General features: G+C 47.3%; 1 protein-coding gene across 1 annotated transcript; it reads right to left on the reverse strand.

Moving 5' to 3' along the window:
* Positions 1 to 415: 415 nt before the first annotated feature.
* On the reverse strand, positions 416 to 10,926 carry LOC123096507 (coiled-coil domain-containing protein SCD2). The gene is made up of 16 exons (XM_044518248.1): positions 9,768 to 10,926; positions 8,694 to 8,829; positions 7,548 to 7,626; positions 7,355 to 7,396; positions 7,185 to 7,247; positions 6,811 to 6,860; positions 4,254 to 4,281; positions 3,889 to 3,963; positions 3,702 to 3,812; positions 3,546 to 3,606; positions 3,046 to 3,272; positions 2,887 to 2,956; positions 2,669 to 2,710; positions 2,460 to 2,500; positions 1,241 to 1,367; positions 416 to 784 (listed from the first exon to the last, which is right to left on the reverse strand). Exons 1-16 carry the CDS (start codon positions 10,837 to 10,839, stop codon positions 663 to 665), a joined length of 2,346 nt encoding a protein of 781 aa, XP_044374183.1. The 5' UTR covers positions 10,840 to 10,926; the 3' UTR covers positions 416 to 662.
* Between the last annotated feature and the right edge of the window lie 377 nt (positions 10,927 to 11,303).

The raw sequence follows: 11,303 nt of genomic DNA on the forward strand, positions 1-11,303 counted from the left end.
TGGCTAAGGAATTGGGTATAATACACTTGTTAGTGAGCTTTTCAGTCGTGGGCATCGTCTTTGCCTCTTGCTGTGTGCTGACTGTACCTCAAGGATAACTTTGTTCCCAAATTGTTGTAGATGCACTTATGCCTGTTCTATCTCATTTGCTTCTTAATATGTCAATTTGTGTAATCAGATGTACATTGAATCAAACCCATAGTTATGTATTGGGTTTAAACCCACGGTTATGTATTGGGTTTAAATTGGTTTGGGTGGAAAAAATAGTGGGTTTAGTTTGGTTGGGCTGAAAATGATATTAAACGGTTATGGTTCAAGTATGGTTTAGAGAATACATATACGGGTATGGTTCAAGTATGAAACCATTCTCAGATTTAGTTATATATACAGTGACTACTTCAGCTATCTCTTAGGCTTATGGGAAGTACATCACTATGTATAATGAATGATTTTATCCTTTCAAGCCGCTTTCATAACACTGTTGGATGCAGGTTATGTACAAAAATAAAATAAAATCAATGAACTGTTCTGGAGCTGGAAATCGGGAGTCCAAACCAAAACCAGAAATATCTTTACAATGTCCTGCGGTTTCGGTATACTACAGAGGTGTCACTGAGCTGAATGGGAGCGATTCATGGTCATCGCCTGTTGGACTGAGTCTCCTAAGTCAGATCATCCTCGGCATCTGACAATTCACCTTCGGCAACATTCACCTCCTGGCGGGAGAATTCCCACAGCAGTTGTTCGATTCCCAGCTTCCTCAGTTCATGTATCCCTTGCTCAACTGTAACAAAATTGTGTTTCATGAATGGGCACAAACAGAATGGGGATGTGGAGAATTATGTGGGGTTGAAGTTAGCGATATGGCTGGGCCAGCAATTGGAATTGATTGCCAGATCCCAAATTAGCAATTTGAATGGAACATTTAGAACCTAATAAATGGTTAACCTTCTAGACGAAGACAGTTCAATTTTAAGAGATGGGCAGGTTTGTTATCCTAAAGGTTCATTCCGCTGCTACTCTGCATCCCAACCTTGTTGCTAGCCAAGGTTGCGTTATGATTTTACGATAACAAGATGTGCACTGTAAATTATGTGTGGCCCGCTTGATTATGCAAAGTCATGTCTTCACATTTGATCCAGGTTGCAGCATAATTAGTGACAGTTTGCATGTTTTGTTAGGAAATGAATACAAACAAAATTAGCTTAAGTGGGCAATGTATAAGCAGTTAAGTGCATACCATCTACAGCATCATGTGAAGTTGGTTGCTGCCCATGTCGATCAACCCACATCTGCAGTCGCTCCTCTGCGATATCCTCTTCCACATTATGGATTTTAGCCCTTCTCCAGAAATACATGAGCCAAGCCTGAGTAATACCAAAGTGAAGGGTCACTTTTACAAGCAAAATAACAACATAGATAGAGAACAAAAAAAGGAAGAAGCCCAAGAATCCCATTGGCATGTGAAACTGGACAAAATTGTCATTCTCACAAGCAATGGCAACTTTCCAGCAGCAATATTTCCTATATGATGTACGTACAAATTAATGGAAGATTCCAAATTACTACAATCAGTTTGAGAAGCTTCCTTAGCTAATATGTCTCATAATTTACACTATAAGTAAGTACTGCTTATATGCAATTTACACCATAATTTACTCTGTCCAAAATAAGTGTCGCTGATTTAGTACAACTTTGTACTAAATTAGCGACGCTTATTTTGGGACGGAGGGAGTACATTATAAGAATATCAAAACACCACAAACACAGCCAAGAATCAGTTGTCTAATCAACAGCCTAAAGAAACATTCTGCTACCACAAACAATATTGCTTCTCTCCCTATGTCTCTCATTTACTTCACTCCACAGCTAGACCACAATATTGAGAGATGAACACACTATCCCTAAACCAATTAAATGCCACACCACTTAGATACAACACCTAAGAGACAATGCATTAGGGTGGTTGTCTCTAAAAATACATTACCACCTACGATGACGAGTTAAGAAACAATGCATTGTGAGTGCCTAACTACGGTGCCACATCATCTACGTGCTGATTTGGCAGTGCACGCCACTTGCTATGATGCCTGCACTGGGAGAGTCCTAGCTTCCCAATATTTTTATCAAAATACTTCTCCTCTTATACTTCCAGTGTAATTTTAGTCATAATGCTGGTACTTTTCCCTTCTTCAGTGTCATAAAAAATAGCTAATTAATTCTTGTGCTTGCATGCCTTGCTTTGGGTAGGAAAAAGAGGTAATTTAATGCCCTTGTGAGGAAAGAGGGATGGGCAATAGGGGCACTCACTCACATTCTTAATTCTTGTGCCCAACTCTAAAAAGGGCATCTATTTCAAAATGGCGAGCATATCTTTATAGAGGAAAGAACACACTTATTTTGTACTGGATTATAAAATACATCATATATTTGTAAACGAGAAATACATCAAGAGCTACCTGCTTGAACAACACATCTTCCTCTTCCTCCTTGCTTAGGTCTGCAGAACCAGAAATCAAGTTAGACAATGATAAGAAATTTGTAAAATTCCTACATCGCAAAAGGATAGCATAGCATCGTGCAACAGCTAACTAAAGCTGAAAGAACAGCATTCTCATGTAGCTAACTATACTTAGATGGCAGAAAATAAGGATAAAGATGATTGTACCAAATGCCTCGGTGAATTTTTCATCACCAGATGATTTAATATCTGCAAATAAAAAACATAAGCGTTAGCCTCTCTGATGTGCAAGGAAGTAAAATGAAATAAGGATAACAATTTAGAATGAGTCCCCAGTATAGTTTTTTTTGCAAACTGTATTCTTAATATTTTAGTTATTTACATAGTTAATAACAAATAGGAAGATCCACGGAAAAAAAACAGACCTGGATCTGATAGCTCTGCAACATTAGGACGATGATGTTGGGCAAGAGCAATAAGAACAGCATCTTCAACCTTTGAATAATAATTAGAAACAAACAGTGCAGAATTCAGAACAGCCAACATAAGCGGAAGATCAGATTTCAATCAAAAAACATAAGCACCTTTAAGAAGGCAAGTTCTTTAAGTCCCTTATCAACAGCAAGCATTGTTTCTATGTTGCCTTCTCCCGCTGTGACAGTCAAATCATGAACAAGCATGTCTGTTTCTTCCAATTCATTACTCCCTCCATCCTTAGCTCTCAGTCCAGCAGATGTCACATACTCGAGGGGAAGAGGAGCAAACGAAGACCAGTATTCATAGTTTGACATAGAAATGTCTGGATAGATGCCTGAAATCAATTGGAACTTGCAGAAATCAACTGGCAAGTTAAAAGTGGGAGTGAAGTTACTGTTTTCTAATGGGAGTCTTGAAACATAGGAAATAGAGCGTAATTGTGTGAATAAAACGAGGACTGGTATTATAGGATGGGAAATATTTTGAGTCCATGTATGCCATGTGACCAGCATTAAGTCTTTAGGAATTAATTGCATAAAGAAAAGCCCTCTGTGTGAATCTTAGTCCTTGTTCAGCAATATTTCCTAAGGCCGCAGCAAGGAATTACCATATTGGACAGCCAAGCCCCAGTAACGGGCAAGCCAACATCTCTTCATAACAACTTCTTCCTACAAACATCATGCATTTTAAATTAGCATTTCCACAAGACGACGGACCTCTCTGTCAGGTTGCATCTTTGGATTAAAAGGGAAAGGAAAGTAACCATTTCTTCTTTGCTTAAGATCATCCTCTGTGTCATTGTGCGTAAGGCTTTTGTTTCAGATTCAGCCTCGTTGAGTTTCCGCTCAGCAACTGCAGCCTTTTCACTTGCAGACTAGACGAGAGAATAACAATTCATCAGAGATGATTCAACCAATACTGTTTTTGTTATTGTAGGTTAGTACTTCTACCTGGAGCTGTTGTTGAAGAGTAGTGATTTCCTCGCTTTTATCATTTTTGGATATAAGCGCTTTCCTTATTTCTTGCTGTTTTTATTTCAAAAAAAACACATATACCAGTATCATTTTCACGCATATCCAGGAGCCAAAGATTGGCTATATGACTAACAAAAGGAATGCATTTCTATGACCTAAGTGTATACGGGTACATGTACATTCTTTTTGGAAAAAAATGTACATGTACATAAGCGAAAACAAATCCTGGGGGCACCATTCATCACAGTTGGATATCGACAGCAATTTTATTTGGAAAAATTGTAGAAAAAACAGACAATGTTATCAAGAAAATATCTAACTAAGCAAAACGAAGATTGTACCTCCTTCCTCACTAGCATCTCCTCCCTCCTGCATTCAAATAGGAAATCGTCAAAAAATGTGGTAGGCAAGCTGTTATGGCCGGTTTAGCTAGGCCCACCGGGCAATCTTAGCCCACAAGTTATCTTACGTTAATTCTTATGCAAGTTATCTAGGTTATAAATATAGGCTGTAAGACTCTTTTTGGAATTAAGCAATAAGAATAATATTATCTCTATTGCCCGGCTCCCAGAGGAGCCGGAACCCTAGCCGCCTCTAACCCTAGCCGCCGCCGCCATCCTCCTCCCACGTGACGGCGCCCAGCCGCCAGCGCGCCCGCTCATCGCCGCGCCCTCCTCCATCCTTCCCCTACAACCTACGGAGCAGGTCCGGTAGGATCCCTGGTTCTACCAATTTGGTAATCAGAGACCAAATTCAGATCATGTCGCTGCCACCACCACCGCCGACGCTGTCCAGCGGCTCCACCGCTCCGATGACGACGGCGCCGCCCCTCACCGCGCCGATGACATCCGCCGCCGGGACCACCGCGCTGGCGGGCCACGTCTCCACCGCGGCCCCGCTCGCGCCGCCATCCCCGGTCCCCTCCGCGCCACTGCCGTCTGCCGTCTTCACACCGGAGCAGGTCACGTCCATCCTGCGGGATCTCGTCACCGCCGTCGAGAGCCTTCACCTGCAGCAGCAGCAGTACGCGGCCGGGCCCTACGTGCCCCTACCAACGGCGCCCATCGCGGCCTACGTCCACATGCCGTGGCCGCCCCAGGGCATTTCCGCTTACGGCGCCCCCCTGATGCTGTCGTTCCAGGCGCCCCAACCGAACGGCCCACCGGCCGGCGCGGCGCCCCTCTGGCACTTGGCGCCGGCGCCATCAGCAGCCCCCTGGCCGCTACAGCAGACGCCGCAGGCGGCGGCCACCGGACCTCTGCAGCCGCCGTTCTCCGTGCCATCGCCGTCCTTGATCAGTTCGGGGACAACCGCGCCGCCCGGCTTACCGCTCCATCAGGTCCGATTCCCGCCGTCCCCGTCTCCACTTCCAGCATGGGCGGCTGCGTCTTCGCCATCACCAGTCTACACCACGGCTGCCGCCGAGCCGACTCCGTTTCCGCAGTTCGGTGGGCCATCCGGCTCCGCCGGCCACTACCCGGAGTACTCCGACCAGGCGCCCCCCGCCTCGCCGTTCCGCTCCTCCGAGCCAGTTCGGCATGGCGGCCCGACACAGACACCGCCGCGGTTCGCCAAGATCGACTTCGCCACTTATGACGGCACGGAGGACCCCCTCAACTGGCTCAACCAGTGCGACCAGTTCTTTCGCGGGCAGCGCACCCTTGCATCGGAATGTACCTGGCTCGCCTCTTATCACCTCCGCGGCGCGGCACAGACATGGTACTACGCTCTCGAGCAGGACGAGGGCGCCATGCCTCCTTGGGAGCGCTTCCACGAGCTCTGCCTCCTCCGCTTTGGGCCTCCGGTTCGCGGGAGCCGCCTGGCGGAGCTCGGCCGCCTTCCCTTCACCTCCACGGTGCAGGACTATGCCGACCGTTTCCAGGCCCTGCCTTGCCATGCGTCGGGTGTGACGGCGCAGCAACGGGCCGACCTCTTTGTCGGTGGACTTCCGGATCACATCCGCGTGGATGTGGAGCTTCGGGGACCCCAGGATCTCCAGTCGGCCATGTACTATGCCCGCGCATTCGAGCGCCGCGCGGTGGCCATCCAGCAGGAATCACCGTCCCGGACCGCTGGGTCGCTACCCGGGCCGGATTCCGCGCAGGGTCGGCCTGCTCAGGCTTCTGCGGCACCCCTCGCCGCGACCGCGGCGCGCCCGTTCCGCCGGCTCACCTCAGCCGAGCTACTTGAGCGCTGCCGCCAAGGGTTGTGCTTCAACTGCGATGAACCCTACACGCCCGGCCATGCCTGCCCGCGACTCTTCTACCTGGAGGTTGCAGACTACATTCCGGAGGATCCCGTCGCCGCCGACCTGGCCGCCCCAGCTGTCAAGAAGGTGTTTGACGCTGGTTGATCGCCTTGAGGAGTTCCGCAAGCGCTTCCCCACCTTACAGCTCGAGGACGAGCTGTTTGTGCAGGCAGGGAGAAGTGTTATGGCCGGTTTAGCTAGGCCCACCGGGCAATCTTAGCCCACAAGTTATCTTAGGTTAATTCTTATGCAAGTTATCTTAGGTTAATTCTTATGCAAGTTATCTTAGGTTAATTCTTATGCAAGTTATCTAGGTTATAAATATAGGCTGTAAGACTCTTTTTGGAATTAAGCAATAAGAATAATATTATCTCTATTGCCCGGCTCCCAGAGGAGCCGGAACCCTGGCCGCCTCTAACCCTAGCCGCCGCCGCCATCCTCCTCCCACGCGACGACGCCCAGCTGCCGGCGCGCCCACTCATCGCCGCGCCCTCCTCCATCCTTCCCCTACAACCTACGGAGTAGGTCCGGTAGGATCCCTGGTTCTACCACAAGCCAACATGCAAGAGTACCCAAATTTACTTTATTTTATTTTGAAAAGGAGAGAAAACACCCCGGCATAAGAGGACCCAAATTATATGCATGGTTACCTTTTCATAAGTTTAACTTCCATAGATAATCCATCACCAAGATTAGCAACCTGAACATATTAACAAATTGTGTGATGGATAATATAATATGTGATCATCATAACTACATTATCTACTTGCATTGGTCACAGTACTTCTCCTTGACTCATGGTGATAGAAGCGAAATAACCAAGCTATGTGACCAAAAAGAAAGATTGAACCAGTTGAAACTAAATCAAGACAGGATAACGACTGATGCTTCCATATCACTTCAGGTTAAAAGTGAGAAACGCTGCCCTTATTCGTATTAGCCATTTATAATTATATATGTAAAGAAGTAGCAAATGTCATCTTGGTAATTCCATGGCACATCAAAGAATTACTACATGGCTTACCTGTTTCTCAAGCTCCCTTGTCCGAGCTTCAGATTGTCTAAATTTCTCTTCTGCTAGTCCAAGCTAAATTTGAAAAAACAGGAGTATTATCACTAGTGCCATACATAAGACACTTACCCTTTACTTTATTTTCATCGAATTGTTCACAACATGCAAGAATTATAACGTACCTTTTCCAAAAGATTCACATTCTCGTCTTTAAGCATCTCAACCTGAAAAGCAACCGTAATCAGATTGACCTCATTTGAATTAAGGTACTTCATTATTTTTTATGAACACGTCATATTATATAACTAATATCTCTGCAAAAAAGCATCCAGCCTCATAACGTATGAGGTGAAAACAACAAAACTGAGGACAAACCTCTTCTGTTAATGTTGAACTGTCATGTGAATCTCTTGATCGACCGGACTGCGCAAAAGTAGGATCTGGATAGATTGTCCTACAAAATATTTCAGTAAAATTATTAGGTTTGATCTGAACAATCTGCTGCAAATTTACATGTAAATATCTTGACAAAAATTAGTTAGGAATGGATGATCTTGCAGAAGTAGTGAAAGTTACTCCGACAATATCAGCAATCATAAGTGTATTTTGGGTGAGGACTGTTGTGTAAACGTTTTAAGTCAATAAGAAGATGCCGGGGGTGTGATGATTAGATCAAGAGTAATGATTAGAGCAATATAATGTCAATGCACACAGTGTGCTCATGCTGAAAACTTCAAAGCAATACGTAAACAGGAATTTTGCTAGCCGATTAGGAATAGACAAGATGGTGGCATCAGATAATACTTTGTAAATAGTAACATTATACTCTCTACGTGCAAGGTAAGAGAATCAGCACTTATTAGTGTAAAAAAAGAAATTGTAAACTCTTTTCAAATTTTATTTCATTGTAAACTACAGATAAATATAGCTCCTTTGTTTTCTCCTGTACAAAACCCATTTGCACAACATGCCACAGTCACATTTTTAAAACTAGAAATAACTGGCCCTTCCTGCATGCCTTATAAGTCAAAATTGTCCTTATTCGTATCAACCAGGGATCCTGTGCAGTTTAAGTTCTCTGCAGCATAGAGAAAGTGTCTGATTCACTTACATTTTGGGAATGCCGTTCAATTTCTTTTTTATTACGCAGCCAAAGGAAAGTCAGTTTTCTACAAGTAATTTTTCATCTTACTAGGTGCTAGAATTGCCTACCACCACCATGGTCATACTTGTGTGCCATACATCACACTCACTAAATTTTCATAAATTATTTGAAATCATCATGAATCACATGGATGATATTGCTTTTCTTTTTCGATAACTAACTAAAACCAAGAGTGTCAATTCTGGATTTGGTTACAGGGCACCAACTTGCACATTATAACAGAAAATGCATTAGGCAAGTTGCACCCATGTTTTCAGAAGTAATATTGGTTTGTTTCAGAAAAACAGAAGTGGTGTTGGCAGTACAGCACTACAATTCAAGAAAAACAAATTATCTCAGAAAGCATATTCAGTTACCTTCTTTCTCTAGGTGTCCCATTGGCCACCTCCACAGCTTGTAGAGGCCTCACATTAGCCCCAACAGGTGGTACAAAGCTTGACCTTCCTGTTGATTGTGCGCGCTTTGCTACACCAGAGTCCACACCGTTCCGACCTAACTAGGTAAACGAGGACAAATATAATAAGCCGGCCAATTCATAGAACTGAAAACTGAAATTCTGAAAAGCACATCATCCTTCAATTATGATAATCAGGTTATCATGCGCATGCATCAATAGTTCAGTCCTTAAAGACAATCAAAAGTCAAATCAACTTTTTCACCCGTTTACTTTTCTTACCATTCAGCATGAAGCACAACAAGCTTAAATTATACCAAAAAGAAACATCAAATGCAGCACCACCATGAAAATAACCTACCAACTACAGTTCCTGTTATTGACAAACAAAAACATTAGGTGACAAACAACTCTGACGATTTTTACATCAACATTGATGAATTTCAGATCTTCAGGGGAGATTTCTCAGCCTTCAGACCAGCTCCAACTCTGACGATTCTTGGTCCTCTCCACATCGCTCTGGCTGCTTTGGTATAATATGTTGTTCGCCCACGATCAATGCCCGCCGATCATGAAGCGGCTCTGGACTTCTAAGTGCACTTCCAAGCTCAAGGGATTTGCTTGCCTCCTAATTAATGACAGGCCGAACACTAGGGACATTATGGAAATGAAAAACCGACAAGTTTCTGATAGCAACAGCAGTGTTCTCCAATCAGGTGACATGGTTGAAACTCCTGATCCTTTTCAGCCAACCTTGCTGGGACAGGAATAGGATGGACCTTCAAAAGGGTGGTGGCAGCAACTTCAACCAGGACAGATTTTCAGACAAAATGAGCTCTACCACTTAAACCCCTGATGCAATTTGTATGCTTTATCAACTAAATGCCCCCCTTATCTGCTAGCACTGCTATGGAAGAAATTTGCCTCGGTTTATAAAAGAAATTATGCTTAGCCTAGTTTGAGCAAATTGGTTCACAGTAAATTCCAAGAAATTGGTGCGATTGAAACAAAGGAAGGATATCATCGTTGACATTACTTATGGCCGGTGAGTTGCTCCTGCTACGGCCTCCGGTGAGTACTGATTCCAGCGGCTTTGGCAACGCCACCGGCTCCTCGCCTCCATCCTCACTCCCTCGGCTGCTACCCCACCCGACACTCTCCACATCGGCCTCCACCTCCACCTCCACCGCCGGCTCGGCAACAATAGCATTCACAACGGCCTCCCCACTGCCCTCCCGCCTCGATCGTCGGCTCGGTGGTCTGCCAGCCAACGCCTCCGCCGCCGGCTCAGCAACAATAGGATTCACAACGTCCTCCCCGCTGCCATCCCGCCTCGATCGTCGGCTTAATGGTCTGGCAGCCAACGCCTCCACCGCCGGCTCAGCAACAATAGCATTCACCAGGTCATCCCGACTGCCCTCCCGCCTCGATCCTCGGCTTGATGGTCTCGCGGCCATCGCCTCCGCCTCCAGTGCCGCTTCCACGCGCCTATCCGCGCTCGAACTCCGCGCTCCGCGCGACAGCTGCTGCAGTGGTGTCTCCTCCTCCACGGCCGACGCGACGTCTGGCTGCGCCTCGACGACCCTCCCAGGAGGCGCGCTGAGACGGCCGCTCTCCCTCCGCGGGTCTCTCATCCGCACCGGCGCCTCCGTCTCTTCCTCCCGGCCGCGAGTGCTTGCAGGTCGCGCCCCTCGAGCGTCCCCGGTGCCGCGACGCGAGCGCGCGTCGTCCGCGTAGCCCATGTCCTCCCCACCGCGTACCCCCCGAGCGTTGCCGACGTCCTCGGTCACGCTTCCCTCGCGCCGCAATCGCGTGGGGACGTCGTCCCTCGCGCCGGCGTCATGAGGCCCGCCGCGCCTCCGCGAGGGAGAGTCGGACGACGGGGCCGCAGGAGGCGTCGCGTTGCGGCGGTAGCGCTGGAGGTTGGGGAGCGGAGCTTCGATGATCATGCTGAACTCGCCCGCCGCGCCCGCGTGGGCCATCATGACCTCCTCCATGCGCAACATGGCCTCCCGCGCCGCAGCCGCGCGCCGGGGATCCGACGCCGCAGCGGCGGGTCGTGGCCTCCGGGCGGGGCCGCCGCCACCGCCGGCCCGGCCTGCGTCCATTTCTGTAGCTTTGACTTTTGTTTGACTTGCTCTCCTCTCTATCTCCGCCTCGTGTCTGGGTCGGGAAGACAGGGGAGGTTGGAATTTTGGCGTTGACGGGAAGGCTAGCGGCGGCGTGACACGCGGGCGCGGTGCAGTGCGCGGAGGCGTGCGGCTCGAGCAAAGGGGCAGGAACGACCAGGTCAGCTCGGGCGCGGAGGCCCATTGGGGGATGCGTACGATGAGGCCTGGTCCATACGCTCGGACCATGTTGGCGTTGTGCCCATGCGGCACAGCGGCAGCGGCCGGTTAAAAGATTTATTTTAAGGACTGGTGAAAGAATTCTGATTCGTTCAGCCTGTTCAACCGCTGAAATCACTAATTAAGGAGTACTCGTTGTAAACAACATTTCACTTTTCCAGATCACGATAAGTGGCACACATGCAGCGCGTCATTTGTCGCAACCTGCAGTTTTCCCTTTTTCG

This window comes from Triticum aestivum, chromosome 4D, assembly GCF_018294505.1.
Source record: "Triticum aestivum cultivar Chinese Spring chromosome 4D, IWGSC CS RefSeq v2.1, whole genome shotgun sequence".
NCBI classification, from domain to species: Eukaryota; Viridiplantae; Streptophyta; class Magnoliopsida; order Poales; family Poaceae; genus Triticum; species Triticum aestivum.

Bases quoted from the DNA above. Each gene is read 5' to 3' on its own strand.
- LOC123096507 (XM_044518248.1), bottom strand. From the start codon at position 10,839: ATGGACGCAGGCCGGGCCGGCGGTGGCGGCGGCCCCGCCCGGAGGCCA. The intron at 6,861-7,184 runs GTAAGCCATGTA...TAATATGTTCAG, and splicing joins CAAGGGAGCTTGAGAAACAG to GTTGCTAATCTTGGTGATGG. The intron at 4,282-6,810 runs GTAACCATGCAT...ATTTGAATGCAG, and splicing joins GAAGTTAAACTTATGAAAAG to GAGGGAGGAGATGCTAGTGA.